Raw genomic sequence first — 23,417 nt, 5'->3', positions numbered from 1 at the left:
GAGAGGAGGAGAGGAGAGGAGGAGAGTGGGACAAGAACAGGGTGGAGAGGAGAGGAGGATAGGAAGAGGAGCAGAGTGGGACAAGAACAGGGTGGAGAGGAGAGGAGGAGGAGAGTGGGACAGGAACAGGGTGGAGAGGAGGAGGAGGAGGAGAGTGGGACAGGAAGTAAACAGCAGAAGAACAACAGTTTGGGTTTGTGTAAAATGAAATCAGACAGACGATTGGTTGATACATTAAAACAAACTAATGTTTGTAGAGTTGATAGTGCACCTAATGTTTTCTCCTTGGTCACTCTCCAGGTCAGAGGCCCCTCATAGATCATCCTTCTCTGGGCCAGGTCAAGGTACTGAGAGAGAAGAGAACAACTGATAAAGAATGAGAGAACGGGACGACTGTAGAAAGGATAGCATGAAGAGCACTGGACCACACTACAAGAAGCCCTCACTATTGTCAGTCACCTTGTACTCCAGATACAGCTCGTTACTGGGTTTGAGTCCTGAGGTGTCCAGCCGGCGCTGGTAGTCTTTCAGGGTCTGTAGGGAGAGAGAGAAATCATTTGTAGTGTGTGTGTGTGTGTGTGTGTGTGTGTGTGTGTGTGTGTGTGTGTGTGTGTGTGTGTGTGTGTGTGTGTGTGTGTGTGTGTGTGTGTGTGTGTGTGTGTGTGTGTGTGTGTGTGTGTGTGTGTGTGTGTGTGTGTGTGTGTGTGTGTGTGTGTGTGTGTGTGTGTGTCTCACCAGCAGGTTCTCCATCTGTTTGACCTCCTCGTTGACGTGGTTGAGGATCTTCCTACAGCACTCTGCACTCTGCTGAATACTCTCCTTCTCCAAGGTGTCCTCTACGGGAATACACACAACACGTCACAACACACACACTCTCTCTGAATGAGAACAGGGAAGGACATACACAGACCTGTGCACTTGGCAATGTTTTCCAGCAGTAGGGGGTATTTGGTGAGCCTCTGCATCTCAGTGGGGATGATGTCCTTCAGCTGCAGCCTACGACACTGAGGCCTACTCTCTGCCTCCAGTATGAAGGAGTTGAAACGAGGGTCTTTCTTCTGTCTCATCTTCAGCTGTTCCAGGGCCCACGTCTGGTGACTACAGAACCTAGACGTCAGCTTCTGAAACCACTCACCCTCCGTCCCTCCAAACTAGACAGAGAAAGTGAGAGAGGGAGCATTAAAAGCTTTCTTCAGGGATCCATTTCCCTAAGTATCCACTTCATATAAGGGATGAGGGTGTTAGGCTGAGATGGGGTGAGGGGCAGAGAGAGAGGGCAGTGAGGGGCACAGACAGGGGTGATGGAAGGTGACCTGTTCTTTACCCTGTTGAGTAACGTGGTTCCGATGGCCTTGACGATGAAATTGTGCTGACGCAGCTTCTTCAGGTGCTCATAGAAAGCATCTGCACAGAAACACACAGGGAGCACAGCGGTTGGACTGGGGTAGACTTATGGTTGGGTTATTACGGTCAGACTGAGATCAATTTACGATTGGACTCCAGTTACACTAGGGTTCATTTACTAGTCATGAGGGGAAAATATTGATACAGTTATATATCAGGATATAATTTTGGAAGGTATGCTGTATTATTTTGACAGTATCGCAATATTATTTTTGCGCTAGTTGCACCAAAGTTCCAGTATTTTCCCTTCAGAGCTTATTCTCCATCTTCTTTTTAAATAAGGAACCAATTTGTTTTCAGCACTTTTATTTCCATGACTGATCAAAACTTGTTTTCTTATGAATCTCTCTTGTCCTCCTGCAGCAGACGTATGGTGAGAGCTATGTTTGGAACATGGAATCGCAATAAAATTACAGCATCGAATCGCAATACATATCGTCTCGGCACCTAAGCATCGTGGTAACATCGTATCGTGAGGTCTTTGGCAGTTCCCAACCTTACAATTTACAGTGGTCAGACTGACTTCAGCCAGTATCAGAACTGTAGAAGTGCTGTTGTCGGGTATCGGTCACAGCCATGCAGTAGCAGTCATGTAGTCATACTGTGTAAGTGTGGTTGTATGTCAGGGGTTTGGCGGTCGTACTGTAGTTGGGGTTACGGTCGTCCAGTGGCAGTACATTGGTCATGTGGTTGTACTGTAGCGGGGGTTACGGTCGTCCAGTGGCAGTACATTGGTCATGTGGTTGTACTGTAGCGGGGGTTACGGTCGTCCAGTGGCAGTACATTGGTCATGTGGTTGTACTGTAGCGGGGGTTACGGTCGTCCAGTGGCAGTACATTGGTCATGTGGTTGTACTGTAGCGGGGGTTACGGTCGTCCAGTGGCAGTACATTGGTCATGTGGTTGTACTGTAGCGGGGGTTACGGTCGTCCAGTGGCAGTACATTGGTCATGTGGTTGTACTGTAGCGGGGGTTACGGTCGTCCAGTGGCAGTACATTGGTCATGTGGTTGTACTGTAGCGGGGGTTACGGTCGTCCAGTGGCAGTACATTGGTCATGTGGTTGTACTGTAGCGGGGGTTACGGTCGTCCAGTGGCAGTACATTGGTCATGTGGTTGTACTGTAGCGGGGGTTATGGTCGTCCAGTGGCAGTACATTGGTCATGTGGTTGTACTGTAGCGGGGGTTATGGTCGTCCAGTGGCAGTACATTGGTCATGTGGTTGTACTGTAGCGGGGGTTACGGTCGTCCAGTGGCAGTACATTGGTCATGTGGTTGTACTGTAGCGGGGGTTACGGTCGTCCAGTGGCAGTACATTGGTCATGTGGTTGTACTGTAGCGGGGGTTATGGTCGTCCAGTGGCAGTACATTGGTCATGTGGTTGTACTGTAGCGGGGGTTACGGTCGTCCAGTGGCAGTACATTGGTCATGTGGTTGTACTGTAGCGGGGGTTACGGTCGTCCAGTGGCAGTACATTGGTCATGTGGTTGTACTGTAGCGGGGGTTACGGTCGTCCAGTGGCAGTACATTGGTCATGTGGTTGTACTGTAGCGGGGGTTACGGTCGTCCAGTGGCAGTACATTGGTCATGTGGTTGTACTGTAGCGGGGGTTACGGTCGTCCAGTGGCAGTACATTGGTCATGTGGTTGTACTGTAGCGGGGGTTACGGTCGTCCAGTGGCAGTACATTGGTCATGTGGTTGTACTGTAGCGGGGGTTACGGTCGTCCAGTGGCAGTACATTGGTCATGTGGTTGTACTGTAGCGGGGGTTACGGTCGTCCAGTGGCAGTACATTGGTCATGTGGTTGTACTGTAGCGGGGGTTACGGTCGTCCAGTGGCAGTACATTGGTCATGTGGTTGTACTGTAGCGGGGGTTACGGTCGTCCAGTGGCAGTACATTGGTCATGTGGTTGTACTGTAGCGGGGGTTACGGTCGTCCAGTGGCAGTACATTGGTCATGTGGTTGTACTGTAGCGGGGGTTATGGTGATACTACGGTTAAGCAGCGGTGGGACTGTACTCACAGTGCATGTCTATGATCTCATCCAGGCTGGGGAAGATGGTGGCCAGCTCTGTGGCGGTCATGAGTTCCTCTCTCTCCAGAGGCTTCCAGAACACTGTCTGCAGAACACTCAGCATGCGCACGTGGGCGTGCTCCGTCGCAAACAACTCTGAGAGAGAGAGAGATTACTCTAGTGCCAATTTATTCACAATATTTTGCATCAGATGAGTAGCAGCTCAATGTTACACCGCAATTATTTCTAAACCTTTGTTTTTCCTCCTCCGTTGGCTGGATCCCTCCATCCCCCACCCCTCCCTCGTCCCTCCTCACCGTTGATGACCTCCTGCCGCTTGGTCTCCTTCTTGCTGAGGTCTTTGAGGGTGTCTGGGGGGGTGTGTTCTCTCCAGTTGGGCGGGTCCTGCTCCAGCTCCAGGAGGCGAGGGTCCTGTTCCTCCTGCTGGGGGGTGGGGCCAGAGAGGGAAAGACCTGGGAGCACACCCTCGGGGAGTAACACCCCTTCATCAACACTGATGGAAGAGAGGACGACGACAGAGGAGGAGGAGAGGGGCAGGTATAAGGGTATGGGGATAAAGGGTATGGGCGATAATATGAAAAGAATCTAACGCAAAGCTAGAAAACCTGCTTGGGTTGAGAAGCATTTGGATTGGGACAGTACGCTATTGGCTGTTTCAAAGTCTACATAATCCACACACAGCACTAACATTACACGTAGTTACAGTTGATACTGTAGCCCTGACTCTAAGAAAATAACTCTGGCTCTGACCCTCCTCCAGTCAAGCTGTGTCACAGCATGGATCTCTTCCTGTCTTAATGAAGCTGCAGTCAGTAAAGCAAAGTTAGTTGGTCAGTAATGTCAGTGAGTCTATCAGCCTGTCCATCAGTTACTATAGTTAGTCAGTCAGCCTGTCCATCAGTTACTATAGTCAGTCAGTCTGCCTGTCCATCAGTTACTATAGTTAGTCAGTCTGCCTGTCCATCAGTTACTATAGTTAGTCAGTCTGCCTGTCCATCAGTTACTATAGTCAGTCAGTCTGCCTGTCCATCAGTTACTATAGTTAGTCAGTCTGCCTGTCAATCAGTTACTATAGTCAGTCAGTCTGCCTGTCCATCAGTTACTATAGTTAGTCAGTCTGCCTGTCCATCAGTTACTATAGTCAGTCAGTCTGCCTGTCCATCAGTTACTATAGTCAGTCAGTCTGCCTGTCCATCAGTTACTATAGTCAGTCAGTCTGCCTGTCCATCAGTTACTATAGTTAGTCAGTCTGCCTGTCCATCAGTTACTATAGTTAGTCAGTCTGCCTGTCCATCAGTTACTATAGTCAGTCAGTCTGCATGTCCATCAGTTACTATAGTCAGTCAGTCTGCCTGTCCATCAGTTACTATAGTCAGTCAGTCTGCCTGTCCATCAGTTACTATAGTCAGTCAGTCTGCCTGTCCATCAGTTACTATAGTCAGTCTGCCTGTCCATCAGTTACTATAGTCAGTCTGCCTGTCCATCAGTTACTATAGTCAGTCTGCCTTTCCATCAGTTACTATAGTCAGTCTGCCTGTCCATCAGTTACTATAGTCAGTCTGCCTGTCCATCAGTTACTATAGTTAGTCAGTCTGCCTGTCCATCAGTTACTATAGTCAGTCAGTCTGCCTGTCCATCAGTTACTATAGTTAGTCAGTCTGCCTGTCCATCAGTTACTATAGTCAGTCAGTCTGCCTGTCCATCAGTTACTATAGTTAGTCAGTCTGCCTGTCCATCAGTTACTATAGTCAGTCAGTCTGCCTGTCCATCAGTTACTATAGTCAGTCAGTCTGCCTGTCCATCAGTTACTATAGTCAGTCAGTCTGCCTGTCCATCAGTTACTATAGTCAGTCAGTCTGCCTTTCCATCAGTTACTATAGTCAGTCTGCCCGTCCATCAGTTACTATAGTCAGTCTGCCTTTCCATCAGTTACTATAGTCAGTCTGCCTGTCCATCAGTTACTATAGTCAGTCTGCCTGTCCATCAGTTACTATAGTTAGTCAGTCTGCCTGTCCATCAGTTACTATAGTTAGTCAGTCTGCCTGTCCATCAGTTACTATAGTCTGCCTGCCTGCCTGTCCATCAGTTAGTATAGTCATTCAGTCAGTCAGTCTGCCTGCCTGTCCATCCATCAGTTAGTATAGTCAGTCTGCCTGCCTGTCCATCAGTTAGTATAGTCATTCAGTCAGTCAGTCTGCCTGCCTGTCCATCCATCAGTTAGTATAGTCAGTCTGCCTGCCTGTCCATCAGTTAGTATAGTCAGTCAGTCTGCCTGCCTGTCCATCAGTTAGTATAGTCAGTCAGTCTGCCTGTCCATCAGTTAGTATAGTCAGTCAGTCTGCCTGCCTGTCCATCAGTTAGTATAGTCAGTCAGTCTGTCCATCAGTGACTCTGTCCATCTGTGGCTGTGCTCCTCTCTCTCCCCCTGTGAGAGAAAGGGGGGTAGGGGGTCTGCCTTACGAGGGGTGGGGAGAGGTCGGGGAGGAGTGTGCTGCCGTGGCGGCGGCTTGCAGGTCCACGTCGCTACGGGAACGCGACTGTTTGGCCCGGGAGGAGCCACGGCGACGGGAGGAATGTCTGTCCACACGAGCACTCTCACTGCGCCCCACACGCCTGGGGAGGGAGGGAGGGAGGAGGAGAGTACATCGAGGGAAGGGAGAGAGGAGAGCGAGAGGAGAGCCAGTGGGTGGAAAAATACAAGGAGGATGGTAGTATAAGGAGGAAGGCAGGGGAGGAGAGGAAGTGGAGACAGACGGAGTGAGGAGTACAGGAACCACAAGGAAATGGTCCAAAAGACCAAACCAAAGAGTACAGAGTGGAACAACGAAGACAGGGGAGATATTAGGATCAAGTGGATCCAAGCAGGAGAACCATTACAGAGGAAGTCAATGTGATGTCAAAGGAATGTAGAGGATCAAAGGAAAAGCACACAAGAGATGTGACAGAGAATGGATGGTTAGACTCAGGAGCATAGAGACACTCCACACAGTCCTGGGTTACTGCTTAATGACTAGCCCTATTAGAAACACATTGGAAGCCCATCTACCTCAACACTATTAGTTAAGAAAGCGGTCCTTAGTAACATCTCAGTGTGTCTGTGTACCAAGGCCTTTCAATTACGCAATGTTAAAATGGCAACCAATTGGGCTTATCAGCTTTCCAATCTCACACACAGTACACACACAGACAAGAAGATTATTATCCTCTAACATCACAGCTCACTCACGTCACTCCAAGGTACAGGATAAACAATACTTAGCCATGCAGTGTGTGTGTGTGTGTGTGTGTGTGTGTGTGTGTGTGTGTGTGTGTGTGTGTGTGTGTGTGTGTGTGTGTGTGTGTGGTAACGCAGGATGGACTGTGTGTTATCAATATGAGGCCCAGTGTGTGTCCGTATCCCTGTCGTAGAGAAGTAGAAACCCACCTTGTCTTGCGTCTGTAAAAACACGGGACAGCACAGTTACATAACCACCACAACCACTCAACAGTAACACACCCCCTTTCTACAAACCTCCAACTCCCCCCATCAACCGCTGCAGCACACGGACGGAGGCTAACAGCACTGAACGCACTGTAAAACCACAGAAAGCAAAGCACGCCCACAAACACAAGACGTCTGCTGTCCTGAACATGGTACCACATGAAGCCCTGTGAAGACTGGACAACAGAACATAGCGGAACCCTATAGAACCACACACACTGATGCCTTCTGCAAGCAACAGACATGAAAGCGAACCAGACCTCACTGCTTGACTTACAATAGGACTGGGATAAAGCCGACAACAGACAAATCTAAAGCTGGACCGCACGGCTGAAGCACAGTAAAAGTCAACTTAAGCCTGTAGAGATACAATGCTGTACAAACCAAATATAGCACAATGAATGCCCAACTCAGACAGAAGCACAACCCCAGACAACATAACAACGTTATGCCAGCTTTACCCAGCTCTGGTACTTGAGTCTAGCCTGCAGACACACAGACAAGATGACACACTACAGTACAATGTTAACTATTATACACTTAACTTGCTCTGAATAACTGAGCAGAGTCAGCATCGCACAAACAAGGAGACAGCAGTGGTGCTTTGGAAGAGGAGCAAACAAACATGAAAAATGGACACACACAGAGTGAAAGAAAGTGGAGAACAGGTAAACAAAACAAGATATTTGGGGTAGAGGAGAATGGAAGAGGGGGTTGCGGGCTGGAGAGGAAGACCAGGTCCCTGTAGCCCCAGTAAGGGTCCATCTCCAAATGCTGGGTAGGTCTTAGTGATGTTCGCTACATGGAGCTGCTCTGGCAGGCCAGGGCTAAGGTGTGGTAGGTAGGCTAGGCAGCACAGTACACAGCAGGGACGGACGGAGACACTGAGGGAGTTTTACCACGCTTCCTCAGTCTTAGCATAGCCACTGACCCCTAACATTTTTAAAATGTTTGACTGTATGTTCATCTCTACCTAATGGTGTTGGGTCTATGTTGGTCTTTGGTTTTATACATCTCATCTACTCCACCCCCCCGTCTCTTTACCTCTCTCTTCCTCTATTTATCCCTTACTACCTCTCTCTCACCTGTCTTTGTCCAGGTTTTCCTCCAGGGGGGGTTCATTGGGTGAGGGGGGCTCCCATACAGCCAGCCCCCCTGCCATCCCCGCGGGGGACACCTCGCCTCCCTCCGCCACCAACTGGGGGTCCGAACGACTGCTGAACAGACCTGGGAGAAGAGGGAAAAATAGCACACATCAGATTCACCTCACTGAACACACCCTAAGTTAGGTTGGGTGTTGCTATGCTACCATGTAGCCGTCCAATCAGCCTTACCTATCTCGCTGTGGGAGAAGTCTGGGCTGGAGGTCACGCTGATGTGAACCCCTGAGCCCTCGCTGACCTCCAAACCCTGATGGGGGGAGGATCCTGTGGAAACAGACTTCCTGTTTAATGCTGGAAGGGCGGCATCAGGGGCGGAGGAGCCTCGAGAGGGGACGAGGCTGCTGGGAACCTTACGCTCCTGATTCACCTTCTCTTTATCCACTGAGAGAGAGAGAAAGAGAGAGAGTAGAGAAATAGATGGTAAAAGGGATGACATTGAGAAAAAAAAGAGTCAAAACAGTCAGTCATTTCCATGAGAGACCATGAGAGACCATGAGAGACCATGACAGACCATGACAGACCATGAGAGAGAGAAACAGACAGAGACAGACAGGATGAGTATAGGGCAGTCAGTCGATCTGTGGTGAGAGAGGAGGGTTAATCATTCTCAGGGTGGGGACAGTTTAGTGCCTATGTTCACAACCCTACAACAGACTGACCGTGTGTGTGTGTGAGAGAGAGAGAGCTGGGCGAGATGGACAAAAATCCATGTCGTGTTAAATTGACCAATTGTTTCGATAATGATAAATCAGCAATAAATTATGTTTGGGGGAGGTGCTAGAGCTGGGCGAGATGGACGATAATGTGATAATGTGATGAATGTAACTATTTTTGCTCGATAACAATACATAGCCTACAACAATAAAACTAAACGTTTTAAAGGGACAGTTAGGCTACTTTACATTAGCGGGAGGGCTTTTGACCATTTAGTTCCAGTGCCAAGTAAGTCAACTGAGATGGCGGTGGGAACTCAAAACACTAAGCTAGTGATATTGTTGCTATATAGACAAGTAGGCTATTTGATTCATCTATCAGTAAATGTAGGCTAATTGATTAATCTACCTAGGCTAACATCCTACAACAACTTTCCAGCGCTAGGCCTAGAATACTTGATGTACAACAAGAGCTCAAGGTTTTACCAATTTGACGTCAGATTCTGATGGTTATCCGCGTTTCTCCAAACATCACATTTCAAAGTTGCACCAAACGTCAAATTTCTGCAGGAATCAACATAACGCATAGGCTATTACCGTTGACCAAATAACACTTTTAGAACAATCTACAGGAACATTGTATAGCAAAATCACAGATTTTCGTTTTTTCGCCCAATCTCTAGCGTGTGTGTGTATGTGGTCAGTCCATCTATCAAAACACCAGTGATTACAGATCATGCCATATAATCTACACCTAGACGCAAAACAGCAAGTCAACAAATCAAAAACTCGGCATTCCCCTCAGATCCCCTTCCGGGTTTGATTTGGTACATGCAAACATGCATTGGGGTTGATTAGTAAGGACTAAACCATTCTAGAGATAAAGGGGTGGGGAAGAGGAGATGAAAGAGCCAGACGGTGGTACCTTCAGCCTCCACTTTAGGAAGTTTGACCTCAGCTGAAAGAAGAACACAGGGCAAGACAACGGGTTCTTTTTAATTCTACAAAGACTTTGGCTTATACAGGCACTACGGTCATTCTGGTAGACCCACTTTTAGATGGCGAACGATAATCAAACACCTGACATAGCTTATACTCTGTACCTTCAGTATGCATATGTATTTAGTAGTGTATGCAGTATGTATTTACTGTAAGTATTTTTGTGTTGTTTTTTAACGATGTAGGGAAGACAAACTAATTTCCCCTTGGGTATTGATAAAGTACAATCTCATCTCATATTATGATACTACTGGTACGTACTGCTGCCAGCAATCCAGCCACCGGCGGCGCTGAGGATGTTGGGAAAACCCCCCTTCGGTTTAGATTTAGTGGACTCCTCACTCTTCTTATTCTGAGATGGAGATGGAGGAAGAGAGACAAAGAGAGAGCGCATTATGACAAGAACAGTCTAATAATACTGGATAGGTTGGTGTGTGGTATGGACTGTGGACCGTGGAGTCCAGCTAGCTGCCAACCAGACAGACAGACAAACTGACTCACCTTCCCAAGGGGTCTCCTGAAGAACCCTCTGGACTTCTTACTGTCAGCTACTCTGGACTTCACTCCTAGGTGCTTCATGTAGAAGGCCACTGCTGCAAAGATCGACGAACTGGAGGACGAGAGAGAGGGGGGAGAGCGAGATCTCTGTAAAGTTAGTGATGATGAAAGTACATACTGTATAAATGCATATATATTGGCATTGCAATAGAAACAGTAATGATACACTATTATAGAGGATGCAAAAGCATGAGCTGTAAATAAAAAGACCAGGCGTGAAAGAGACGGAGAGTAGGGGTGGGGTTGAAATGAGAAAAGGGGTGGGGTTGAGATGAGAAAAGGGGTGGGGTTGAGATGAGAAAAAGGGTGGGGTTGAGATGAGAAAAAGGGTGGGGTTGAAATGAGAAAAGGGGTGGGATTGAGATGAGAAAAGGGGTGGGATTGAGATGAGAAAAGGGGTGGGGTTGAGATGAGAAAAGGTGTGGGGTTGAGATGAGAAAAGGGGTGGGGTTGAGATGAGAAAAGGGGTGGGGTTGAGATGAGAAAGGCTGGGGTTGAGATGAGAAAAGGGGTGGGGTTGAGATGAGAAAAGGGGTGGGGTTGATATGAGAAAAGGGGTGGGGTTGAGATGAGAAAAGGGGTGGGGTTGAGATGAGAAAGGCTGGGGTTGAGATGAGAAAAGGGGTGGGGTTGAGATGAGAAAGGCTGGGGTGATGCTGGGTGGAGAGTTGGAAGTTTACAAGAGAGGAAAGGAGGAGTAGAAAGAGGAGCTTGAGAGGGAAAATGCGAGAGCTTTTCAAACTGAGGCCATAAGACCATAAACCAAGTCAGTCTACATCAGCTACAGAATGCCATTTATGGCAAAGTAATGCAACTATAGGACTGAAGTCTGCACAACGTACAATAACAGTCCTGCAGTCTGCACAACGTACAATAACAGTCCTGCAGTCTGCACAACGTACAATAACAGGACTGCAGTCTGCACAACGTACAATAACAGGACTGCAGTCTGCACAACGTACAATAACAGTACTGAAGTCTGCACAACGTTCACCTACAGTACTGAAGTCTGCACAACGTTCACCTACAGTACTGAAGTCTGCACAACATACACCTACAGTACTGAAGTCTGCACAACGTTCACCTACAGTGCTGAAGTCTGCACAACGTTCACCTACAGTACTGAAGTCTGCACAACGTTCACCTACAGTACTGAAGTCTGCACAACGTTCACCTACAGTACTGAAGCCTGCACAACGTTCACCTACAGTACTGAAGCCTGCACAACGTTCATCTACAGTACTGAAGTCTGCACAACGTTCACCTACAGTACGGAAGTCTGCACAACGTACACCTACAGTACTGAAGTCTGCACAACGTTCACCTACAGTACTGAAGTCTGCACAACGTACACCTACAGTACTGAAGTCTGCACAACGTACACCTACAGTACTGAAGTCTGCACAACGTTCACCTACAGTACTGAAGTCTGCACAACGTTCACCTACAGTACTGAAGCCTGCACAACGTTCACCTACAGTACTGAAGCCTGCACAACGTTCACCTACAGTACTGAAGTCTGCACAACGTTCACCTACAGTACTGAAGTCTGCACAACGTTCACCTACAGTACTGAAGTCTGCACAACGTTCACCTACAGTACTGAAGTCTGCACAACGTACAGTAACAGTACTGAAGTCTGCACAATGTACACCTACAGTACTGAAGTCTGCACAACGTTCACCTACAGTACTGAAGCCTGCACAACGTTCACCTACAGTACTGAAGTCTGCACAACGTTCACCTACAGTACTGAAGCCTGCACAACGTTCACCTACAGTACTGAAGTCTGCACAACGTTCACCTACAGTACTGAAGCCTGCACAACGTTCACCTACAGTACTGAAGCCTGCACAACGTTCACCTACAGTACTGAAGTCTGCACAACGTTCACCTACAGTACTGAAGCCTGCACAACGTTCACCTACAGTACTGAAGTCTGCACAACGTTCACCTACAGTACTGAAGCCTGCACAACGTTCACCTACAGTACTGAAGCCTGCACAACGTTCACCTACAGTACTGAAGTCTGCACAACGTTCACCTACAGTACTGAAGTCTGCACAACGTTCACCTACAGTACTGAAGTCTGCACAACGTTCACCTACAGTACTGAAGTCTGCACAACGTACAGTAACAGTACTGAAGTCTGCACAATGTACACCTACAGTACTGAAGTCTGCACAACGTTCACCTACAGTACTGAAGCCTGCACAACGTTCACCTACAGTACTGAAGTCTGCACAACGTTCACCTACAGTACTGAAGTCTGCACAACGTTCACCTACAGTACTGAAGTCTGCACAACGTTCACCTACAGTACTGAAGTCTGCACAACGTTCCCCTACAGTACTGAAGTCTACACAACATACAACTATAGAGCAAAACAAACTAATTGAGGAAGAAGGTCAAATAAATATAAGGCATGTATGTATGGACTTTAAAACATCAATGAATCTAAGCAGGGAACTGGACAAAGCATGTCTAGCATGCATTCACACATTGACGGAAGTGGTTCAGACACACACAGCACCGTGAAACACAGAACTCACCATTTCTCCTCGTCTGCGACGATGGAGGGACTGAAAGAGAGGAGATGAATAGATATTAAAGAGATAGAAAGATAAGTGCAGACATTGCCAAGTCTGTAGACTTACCGGCGGAGTCGATTAAGTGGCATTTTCCAACGCTCTTTCTCGACCTATTCTTAACTCTGTTTTGGGACGGTGGAATCTGAAGCGACTAAGCTTCTCCTGATCCAACTCAAATCTGACTGCAGTGATATTGTGTTCAGAGCAGAGGCTACTGAACATATTCTGATCTTTCCAACAAAAAAAGGGACAAAATAAAACAAGGTCTAAAACAATGAGAGATGCATTAAAATCTGCACCCAAAACAATGCACAAGAAACTATTGACAATTGTTTTTAAACTAAAACACTGCAAAAATCTAATCTGTACAAATCTATCCAATCTGCTTTTCTGCACAAGGCAAGGTATCAGCTGTCTAACTATCTGCAAAAGATACGTGTGAAGTCAAGGCACAGCTGCTCTCTGGGAGTTGTCTGCAGGGTGGGCGGAAAAATCTAACAATGCTCCAGGACAGTGGAAATGACTATTTAACTGTGTTTTAGTCTGATGCAACTAGCAGGCAAGAATATGGAAATGAGATCCTACTGTTTTTATTTTCTATTAACATAAAGGGAGGGGTTTCCTCGGGATTCCCCAAGCCAATCAGGACGCCAAGCCCATCCCTTCATTCCACTGACTGACCAATGGGAAACAGAGGAGGTGAGATCACCATGTTGTGGCGGAGAGAGGGGGAGAGACGGGTAGCAGCTGAACGAGGGCGAGTGTGGGATTGTGGAGGAGAGCAGAGGATGGTGTAAGTGAATCTAAATGGGCAGAAAAAATGAATAACTCTGTTGTAGTCAGTAACAGAGAGAGTTGATTGTGAGTCAGTAACAGAGAGAGTTGATTGTGAGTCAGTAACAGAGAGAGTTGATTGTGAGTGAGTTGATTGTGAGTCAGTAACAGAGAGAGTTGATTGTGAGTCAGTAACAGAGAGAGTTGATTGTGAGTCAGTAACAGAGAGAGTTGATTGTGAGTGAGTGAGTTGATTGTGAGTCAGTAACAGAGAGAGTTGATTGTGAGTCAGTAACAGAGAGAGTTGATTGTGAGTGAGTAACAGAGAGAGTTGATTGTGAGTGAGTTGATTGTGAGTCAGTAACAGAGAGAGTTGATTGTGAGTCAGTAACAGAGAGAGTTGATGGTGAGTCAGTAACAGAGAGAGTTGATGGTGAGTCAGTAACAGAGAGAGTTGATGGTGTGTCAGTAACAGAGAGAGTTGATTGTGTGTCAGTAACAGAGAGAGTTGATGGTGAGTCAGTAACAGAGAGAGTTGATGGTGAGTCAGTAACAGAGAGAGTTGATGGTGAGTCAGTAACAGAGAGAGTTGATGGTGAGTCAGTAACAGAGAGAGTTGATGGTGAGTCAGTAACAGAGAGAGTTGATTGTGAGTGAGTAACAGAGAGAGTTGATTGTGAGTCAGTAACAGAGAGAGTTGATTGTAAGTCAGTAACAGAGAGAGTTGATTGTGAGTGAGTAACAGAGAGAGTTGATTGTGAGTGAGTAACAGAGAGAGTTGATTGTGAGTGAGTAACAGAGAGAGTTGATTGTGAGTGAGTAACACAGAGAGTTGATTGTGAGTGAGTCAGTAACAGAGAGAGTTGATTGTGAGTGAGTCAGTAACAGAGAGAGTTGATTGTGAGTGAGTCAGTAACAGAGAGAGTTGATTGTGAGTGAGTAACAGAGAGAGTTGATTGTGAGTGAGTAACAGAGAGAGTTGATTGTAAGTCAGTAACAGAGAGAGTTGATTGTGAGTGAGTAACAGAGAGAGTTGATTGTGAGTGAGTAACAGAGAGAGTTGATTGTGAGTGAGTAACAGAGAGAGTTGATTGTGAGTGAGTAACAGAGAGAGTTGATTGTGAGTGAGTAACAGAGAGAGTTGATTGTGAGTGAGTAACAGAGAGAGTTGATTGTGAGTGAGTAACAGAGAGAGTTGATTGTGAGTGAGTAACAGAGAGAGTTGATTGTGAGTGAGTAACAGAGAGAGTTGATTGTGAGTGAGTCAGTAACAGAGAGAGTTGATTGTGAGTGAGTCAGTAACAGAGAGAGTTGATTGTGAGTGAGTCAGTAACAGAGAGAGTTGATTGTGAGTGAGTCAGTAACAGAGAGAGTTGATTGTGAGTGAGTAACAGAGAGAGTTGATTGTGAGTGAGTAACAGAGAGTTGATTGTGAGTCAGTAACAGAGAGTTGATTGTGAATCAGTAACAGAGAGAGTTGATTGTGAGTCAGTAACAGAGAGAGTTGATTGTGAGTCAGTAACAGAGAGAGTTGATTGTGTCAGTAACAGAGAGAGTTGATTGTGAGTCAGTAACAGAGAGAGTTGATTGTGAGTCAGTAACAGAGAGAGTTGATTGTGAGTCAGTAACAGAGAGAGTTGATTGTGAGTGAGTAACAGAGAGAGTTGATTGTGAGTCAGTAACAGAGAGAGTTGATTGTGAGTCAGTAACAGAGAGAGTTGATTGTGAGTCAGTAACAGAGAGAGTTGATTGTGAGTCAGTAACAGAGAGAGTTGATTGTGAGTCAGTAACAGAGAGAGTTGATTGTGAGTGAGTAACAGAGAGAGTTGATTGTGAGTGAGTAACAGAGAGAGTTGATTGTGAGTCAGTAACAGAGAGAGTTGATTGTGAGTGAGTAACAGAGAGAGTTGATTGTGAGTGAGTAACAGAGAGAGTTGATTGTGAGTGAGTAACAGAGAGAGTTGATTGTGAGTGAGTAACAGAGAGAGTTGATTGTGAGTGAGTCAGTAACAGAGAGAGTTGATTGTGAGTGAGTCAGTAACAGAGAGAGTTGATTGTGAGTGAGTCAGTAACAGAGAGAGTTGATTGTGAGTGAGTCAGTAACAGAGAGAGTTGATTGTGAGTGAGTCAGTAACAGAGAGAGTTGATTGTGAGTGAGTAACAGAGAGAGTTGATTGTGAGTGAGTAACAGAGAGAGTTGATTGTGAGTGAGTAACAGAGAGTTGATTGTGAGTGAGTTGATTGTGAATCAGTAACAGAGAGAGTTGATTGTGAGTCAGTAACAGAGAGAGTTGATTGTGAGTCAGTAACAGAGAGAGTTGATTGTGTCAGTAACAGAGAGAGTTGATTGTGAGTCAGTAACAGAGAGAGTTGATTGTGAGTGAGTAACAGAGAGAGTTGATTGTGAGTGAGTAACAGAGAGAGTTGATTGTGAGTCAGTAACAGAGAGAGTTGATTGTGAGTCAGTAACAGAGAGAGTTGATTGTGAGTCAGTAACAGAGAGAGTTGATTGTGAGTGAGTAACAGAGAGAGTTGATTGTGAGTGAGTAACAGAGAGAGTTGATTGTGAGTGAGTAACAGAGAGAGTTGATTGTGAGTGAGTAACAGAGAGAGTTGATTGTGAGTGAGTAACAGAGAGAGTTGATTGTGAGTGAGTAACAGAGAGAGTTGATTGTGAGTGAGTAACAGAGAGAGTTGATTGTGAGTGAGTAACAGAGAGAGTTGATTGTGAGTGAGTAACAGAGAGAGTTGATTGTGAGTGAGTAACAGAGAGAGTTGATTGTGAGTGAGTAACAGAGAGAGTTGATTGTGAGTGAGTAACAGAGAGAGTTGATTGTGAGTGAGTAACAGAGAGAGTTGATTGTGAGTCAGTAACAGAGAGAGTTGATTGTGAGTGAGTCAGTAACAGAGAGAGTTGATTGTGAGTGAGTCAGTAACAGAGAGAGTTGATTGTGAGTGAGTCAGTAACAGAGAGAGTTGATTGTGAGTGAGTCAGTAACAGAGAGAGTTGATTGTGAGTGAGTTGATTGTGAGTCAGTAACAGAGAGAGTTGATTGTGAATCAGTAACAGAGAGAGTTGATTGTGAATCAGTAACAGAGAGAGTTGATTGTGAGTCAGTAACAGAGAGAGTTGATTGTGTCAGTAACAGAGAGAGTTGATTGTGAGTGAGTAACAGAGAGAGTTGATTGTGAGTGAGTAACAGAGAGAGTTGATTGTGAGTGAGTAACAGAGAGAGTTGATTGTGAGTGAGTAACAGAGAGAGTTGATTGTGAGTGAGTAACAGAGAGAGTTGATTGTGAGTCAGTAACAGAGAGAGTTGATTGTGAGTCAGTAACAGAGAGAGTTGATTGTGAGTCAGTAACAGAGAGAGTTGATTGTGAGTCAGTAACAGAGAGAGTTGATTGTGAGTCAGTAACAGAGAGAGTTGATTGTGAGTCAGTAACAGAGAGAGTTGATTGTGAGTGAGTAACAGAGAGAGTTGATTGTGAGTGAGTAACAGAGAGAGTTGATTGTGAGTCAGTAACAGAGAGAGTTGATTGTGAGTGAGTAACAGAGAGAGTTGATTGTGAGTGAGTAACAGAGAGAGTTGATTGTGAGTGAGTAACAGAGAGAGTTGATTGTGAGTGAGTAACAGAGAGAGTTGATTGTGAGTGAGTAACAGAGAGAGTTGATTGTGAGTGAGTAACAGAGAGAGTTGATTGTGAGTGAGTAACAGAGAGAGTTGATTGTGAGTGAGTAACAGAGAGAGTTGATTGTGAGTGAGTAACAGAGAGAGTTGATTGTGAGTGAGTAACAGAGAGAGTTGATTGTGAGTGAGTAACAGAGAGAGTTGATTGTGAGTGAGTAACAGAGAGAGTTGATTGTGAGTGAGTAACAGAGAGAGTTGATTGTGAGTGAGTAACAGAGAGAGTTGATTGTGAGTGAGTAACAGAGAGAGTTGATTGTGAGTGAGTAACAGAGAGGGTTGATTGTGAGTGAGTAACAGAGAGAGTTGATTGTGAGTGAGTAACAGAGAGAGTTGATTGTGAGTGAGTAACAGAGAGAGTTGATTGTGAGTGAGTAACAGAGAGAGTTGATTGTGAGTGAGTCAGTAACAGAGAGAGTTGATTGTGAGTGAGTCAGTAACAGAGAGAGTTGATTGTGAGTGAGTCAGTAACAGAGAGAGTTGATTGTGAGTGAGTCAGTAACAGAGAGAGTTGATTGTGAGTGAGTAACAGAGAGTTGATTGTGAGTGAGTTGATTGTGAGTCAGTAACAGAGAGAGTTGATTGTGAGTCAGTAACAGAGAGAGTTGATTGTGTCAGTAACAGAGAGAGTTGATTGTGAGTCAGTAACAGAGAGAGTTGATTGTGAGTGAGTAACAGAGAGAGTTGATTGTGAGTGAGTAACAGAGAGAGTTGATTGTGAGTCAGTAACAGAGAGAGTTGATTGTGAGTGAGTAACAGAGAGAGTTGATTGTGTCAGTAACAGAGAGAGTTGATTGTGAGTGAGTAACAGAGAGAGTTGATTGTGAGTGAGTAACAGAGAGAGTTGATTGTGAGTGAGTAACAGAGAGAGTTGATTGTGAGTGAGTAACAGAGAGAGTTGATTGTGAGTGAGTAACAGAGAGAGTTGATTGTGAGTCAGTAACAGAGAGAGTTGATTGTGAGTGAGTAACAGAGAGAGTTGATTGTGAGTGAGTAACAGAGAGAGTTGATTGTGAGTGAGTAACAGAGAGAGTTGATTGTGAGTCAGTAACAGAGAGAGTTGATTGTGAGTGAGTAACAGAGAGAGTTGATTGTGAGTGAGTAACAGAGAGAGTTGATTGTGAGTGAGTAACAGAGAGAGTTGATTGTGAGTGAGTAACAGAGAGAGTTGATTGTGAGTGAGTAACAGAGAGAGTTGATTGTGAGTGAGTAACAGAGAGAGTTGATTGTGAGTGAGTAACAGAGAGAGTTGATTGTGAGTGAGTAACAGAGAGAGTTGATTGTGAGTGAGTAACAGAGAGAGTTGATTGTGAGTCAGTAACAGAGAGAGTTGATTGTGAGTCAGTAACAGAGAGAGTTGACTGTGTCAGTAACAGAGAGAGTTGATTGTGTCAGTAACAGAGCCGGTGGGAAGCTGCTTTATGATGTGTTTGACACTGCCTGCTGACAAGCTTTTCATACTTCCTCCACTGACAATACAGTAGTAACCAGAGAAAAGGGACTTATGCATTGGGCATATCCCTTTTCCCTTTGTTGGTCTCTCTCTTATAGTCACTCATTCATCCTCTCTCTTCACACTATAGGTTAAAGAGCTTGTCTCCTGCTCTCCTCCTCACTTGTTCCAGTGTTAATTCATTGTGTCTGGCTACTGGGTCAGAGATAGATGAACTTCCCCCTACACTCTCTCTGTGTCCGGCGGCCGGACTGCATCAATAACACTGCACTGCCCCTACTCTCCATCCTCCCCCTCCCTCCTGTTGGCAGCATGCCAGGGGAGAGCCTTCCTGCCAACGTGGCACTGCTGACTCTATCCTTCTCTCTCTGCTTCCTCTCCTCCTTCTCCCTTTCACCCTCTCTGTTCCAATCACTGTTGTCTCTTTCTTTTCACCCCAAATCACTCTCTCTCCTCCATGTCTTTAATCATCCATCTATCCCCCTAGTGGTCCCTGTGTGTTGAACTGGTTGTGTCAATGTGTGTATTTCTGCACCATATTCTAGAAATGTCTGCTGAGGGACTGGAACTGTGATGTCTAGAGGCCCATGATGTCATGATGATACTAAAAAGTATTTAATTGAATTCAAATTAAACTTGCCCCCAAACGAAGCCATGGGAGGTTTAACTTAGCTAATTAGACTGTACCTTTATCTATAAAGTTACATAAAAGCTATACGTTATGTAGTACTGCATTATGACAGTCAATAATCCCCCCCAGCCGTCTACTCACTGGATCTCAGACATTTTGTCCAGCAGGGTCTCTGCCACGGCCTTCTCCTTCATCTCCATGGGGATACGATCGGTGGGGTAGTGAGACTCCACCTCCAGCAGCTCTGCCGCGTTAGGGGTCATACCCATCATCCTCTTCTGCCTGAGAGGGAGGCACAACAGGAAGTATCCCTTTAACTATGTACATCTCACACTGTATAACTGTCATCAGTCTGACATTATCGCTGAGGGCTAGTTGGTACACACGTATGTATGGGGATCAACAAGAGAGTTTGTGTTTAGGGCAGAAACTATTTTAACCCAATGTTATCACTGGTGAGTCAATAGGTGCTGTTTCACTGGTTCCATAGATATGGCTGATTTTGATGAGGTCACTGCTGGTTCTATGGATGTGGGTGTGTCACCTAAAGTCTTCCAGCTGTCGCAGCACCTCTGGGGCCTGAGCCAACTGGACATCCTGGACAAACTTCTTCTGCTGCTCCTCACTGAGCAGGTCTGGTCTGGTACGGTCTGAGACAGAGAGATTACATAAACACCATGCTTTATCCAGATAATGCTGAGTAGACCAGTGGTGGAATAGCAGTGTGACGGCTACATTATCTACAATGATAAGAGAACGATCGTAGTAGGGCTTACCCAACTCAAACGATACATTGTGAGGGATTTGCACTCTGAGAATCTGTGTGGGTTGAAGAGAAGGAGAGAGAGAACATTTCATTTGACATAATGATAATATGCATCACACTGACTTCTACGACACAATTTGTATAGAAATCTCAAACAATGCAGTACACCACAGTCACCACCAGATGTCACTTGAAAACCTTCTTTTTTTTATGCAGGCAAGAGGAAAATTAGAAAACAGAAGTACAATTTCTACTCAATGAGTCTCTCTCTACCTCTGAATGTTCCAATGAACTTTCACTAAACGTATCCTTTTAGAATAGAGGGAGTGTAAAACAGAAAAAGAGCAATAGAAATAGCCATTTTTCCCAAAGGTCATGGTCCCGTGTGGCTCAGTTGGTAGAGCATGGCGCTTGCAACGCCAGGGTTGTGGGTTCATTCCCCACGGGGGGACCAGGATGAATATGTATGAACTTTCCAATTTGTAAGTCGCTCTGGATAAGAGCGTCTGCTAAATGACTTAAATGTAAAATGTCATTCCCACGACCCGAACAGGAAGTAGTTTGTCAGCGTGAGAAAGTGTGACACACTGAGTAGAGGGAGAGGGGGAGACACACAGGGTGAGAGGAAGAGGGGTATAGAGGGTACAGCTGGACAAATGGCCAGTAGCAAGAAACCAGAGGAAGTACGGTACAGAATAGGTACTAAGTACGGAACAGAACAGTGAGGTGCCATCTGGCTCTTGGCTCTACAGTCGCTTCTTAGCTCTCTGTGTTTCTTGCACTTACAGCGCCCTTGTCCAGGAAGCTGTTGTAGAACTCCACAAACTGCTTCTTGGTCTCTTTGGTACTGAGGCACTTGAAGAGGTCAGCATGGAGGTAACACAACTGAGAGGGGGAGGAAGGGAGAGAGAGAGAGAACGAGAAAGAGAGAACAATTAGGAAGGGAGCTAGAAGATGTGAGTACCACACACAAACCATTTTCGATAACACTATTAGGAGGTCATTTACGCAGGCGTATGTAGACTTTCTACAGCATATTGTGACACTGTGGAGGACAGATAAGTGATCGGTATGGTCGGTGGAGGACAGTCTGGTGTCTATTAAAATACAGGTGCATCGCTAGCTTCAGGGACAGGCAGGGGGAGGTAGGGGGTTTGGGAGAGGGGTGAGGAGAGGGAGGCTGTCTGGGCTGTGGAGGGGTAACAGTACCTGGGTGGATCACGGTGTCTGCATGCAGAATAAAAGGGAGAGACAGGCATGCTTAATATCACTGGAGATGCACAGAAACAGAGGTACACATGGAGCAGACAGACACTCATCACACACTAACATGGACATAAACGCCCACACACACCAGACAATACATCACCATACACACACACACACACACACACTGTAGTTCTCACCAGGGAGGAACAGTCGAACTGCAGGATGACGTGCTGAAGGAAGACCAGCAGGTGGGTTGGCCGGCTCTTCACTAGCTCTATACTGGTGAAGTGACTGCTGTGGTCATCCACCGTCTGGGATGGACAGAGAGGGGGGGGGGGGCGGTTAGAAACAGTAGATATATTGAGGGAGAGGTGAGGAATAGAGGAGGGAAGAAGGAGACAGTACAGAGTGAAGGACAGATTAGATAAAGGACATTGGTGGACAGGGAATGATGGGTAGAGAATGGAGTATGTGAGAGGGACAGATAGACAGGGAATGAGGAGGAGAAGGGTAGAGAATGGAGTATGTGAGAGGGACAGAGAGACAGGGAATGAGGAGGAGAAGGGTAGAGAATGGAGTATGTGAGAGGGACAGAGAGACAGGGAATGAGGAGGAGAAGGGTAGAGAATGGAGTATGTGAGAGGGACAGAGAGACAGGGAATGAGGAGGAGAAGGGTAGAGAATGGAGTATGTGAGAGGGACAGATTAGATAGACAGGGAAGGAGGAGGAGAAGGGTAGAGAATGGAGTATGTGAGAAGGACAGAGAGACAGGGAATGAGGAGAAGGGTAGAGAATGGAGTATTGTGAGAGGGACAGAGAGACAGGGAATGAGGAGAAGGGTAGAGAATGGAGTATGTGAGAAGGACAGAGAGAAAGGTCAGAACAGATATGATCATTCAGTCTATTGTTCACTACAGTTCATTGTCATCAGGGAGTTACTCACGGGGTCCAGATCATTCTCAAAGTCCTCATCCTCGGCCCCGATGATGCTCATGGCTGGGTTAGACCACTGAGCCCCAAACGCTCCCCCCTACAGACAGAGACACAGTTAGACCACTGAGCCCCAAACGCTCCCCACTACAGACAGAGACACAGTTAGACCACTGAGCCCCAAACGCTCCCCCCTACAGACAGAGACACAGTTAGACCACTGAGCCCCAAACACTCCCCCCTACAGACAGAGACACAGTTAGACCACTGAGCCCCAAACACTCCCCCCTACAGACAGAGACACAGTTAGACCACTGAGCCCCAAACGCTCCCCCCTACAGACAGAGACACAGTAAGACCACTGAGCCCCAAACGCTCCCCCCTACAGACAGAGACACAGTTAGACCACTGAGCCCCAAACGCTCCCCCCTACAGACAGAGACACAGTTAGACCACTGAGCCCCAAACGCTCCCCCCTACAGACAGAGACACAGTTAGACCACTGAGCCCCAAACGCTCCCCCCTACAGACAGAGACACAGTTAGACCACTGAGCCCCAAACGCTCCCCCCTACAGACAGAGACACAGTTAGACCACTGAGCCCCAAACGCTCCCCCCTACAGAAAGAGACACAGTTAGACCACTGAGCCCCAAACGCTCCCCCCTACAGACAGAGACACAGTTAGACCACTGAGCCCCAAACGCTCCCCACTACAGACAGAGACACAGTTAGACCACTGAGCCCCAAACGCTCCCCCCTACAGACAGAGACACAGTTAGACCACTGAGCCCCAAACGCTCCCCCCTACAGACAGAGACACAGTTAGACCACTGAGCCCCAAACGCTCCCCCCTACAGACAGAGACACAGTTAGACCACTGCGCCCCAAACGCTCCCCACTACAGACAGAGACACAGTTAGACCACTGAGCCCCAAACGCTCCCCCCTACAGACAGAGACACAGTTAGACCACTGAGCCCCAAACGCTCCCCCCTACAGACAGAGACACAGTTAGACCACTGAGCCCCAAACGCTCCCCCCTACAGACAGAGACACAGTTAGACCACTGAGCCCCAAACGCTCC

The 23,417-nt window shown here is 46.5% G+C and overlaps 1 protein-coding gene across 6 annotated transcripts in view; it reads right to left on the bottom strand.

The window, feature by feature from the left end:
* LOC139564545 (rho guanine nucleotide exchange factor 1-like) overlaps positions 1-23,417 on the bottom strand; it is a 53,437-nt gene that overhangs the window by 10,608 nt on the left and 19,412 nt on the right. For 3 of the 6 annotated variants that reach the window (XR_011672771.1, XM_071384144.1, XM_071384143.1), the window contains exons 2-22: positions 22,347-22,433; positions 21,600-21,713; positions 20,980-21,078; positions 20,204-20,246; positions 19,972-20,077; positions 19,569-19,709; positions 12,845-12,874; positions 10,236-10,344; positions 9,996-10,086; positions 9,661-9,693; positions 8,254-8,463; positions 8,005-8,146; positions 6,863-6,874; positions 5,899-6,051; positions 3,735-3,931; positions 3,427-3,573; positions 1,325-1,404; positions 911-1,151; positions 736-836; positions 460-534; positions 272-347 (exon numbers count right to left, since the gene is read on the bottom strand). Coding sequence is in view for 5 of the 6 variants with exons in the window: in XM_071384144.1 (XP_071240245.1) it covers positions 272-347; positions 460-534; positions 736-836; positions 911-1,151; positions 1,325-1,404; positions 3,427-3,573; positions 3,735-3,931; positions 5,899-6,051; positions 6,863-6,874; positions 8,005-8,146; positions 8,254-8,463; positions 9,661-9,693; positions 9,996-10,086; positions 10,236-10,344; positions 12,845-12,874; positions 19,569-19,709; positions 19,972-20,077; positions 20,204-20,246; positions 20,980-21,078; positions 21,600-21,713; positions 22,347-22,397 (2,251 nt within the window). In the remaining variant the exon portion in view is untranslated. The remainder of the gene's footprint in view (positions 1-271; positions 348-459; positions 535-735; positions 837-910; positions 1,152-1,324; positions 1,405-3,426; positions 3,574-3,734; positions 3,932-5,898; positions 6,052-6,862; positions 6,875-8,004; positions 8,147-8,253; positions 8,464-9,660; positions 9,694-9,995; positions 10,087-10,235; positions 10,345-12,844; positions 12,875-19,568; positions 19,710-19,971; positions 20,078-20,203; positions 20,247-20,979; positions 21,079-21,599; positions 21,714-22,346; positions 22,434-23,417) is intronic. The other 3 variants (XM_071384145.1, XM_071384146.1, XM_071384147.1) reach the window with 3 other exon arrangements.

This window comes from Salvelinus alpinus, chromosome 35, assembly GCF_045679555.1.
Source record: "Salvelinus alpinus chromosome 35, SLU_Salpinus.1, whole genome shotgun sequence".
Taxonomy (NCBI): Eukaryota; Metazoa; Chordata; class Actinopteri; order Salmoniformes; family Salmonidae; genus Salvelinus; species Salvelinus alpinus.
This window is presented reverse-complemented; position numbering and strand designations above follow the sequence as displayed.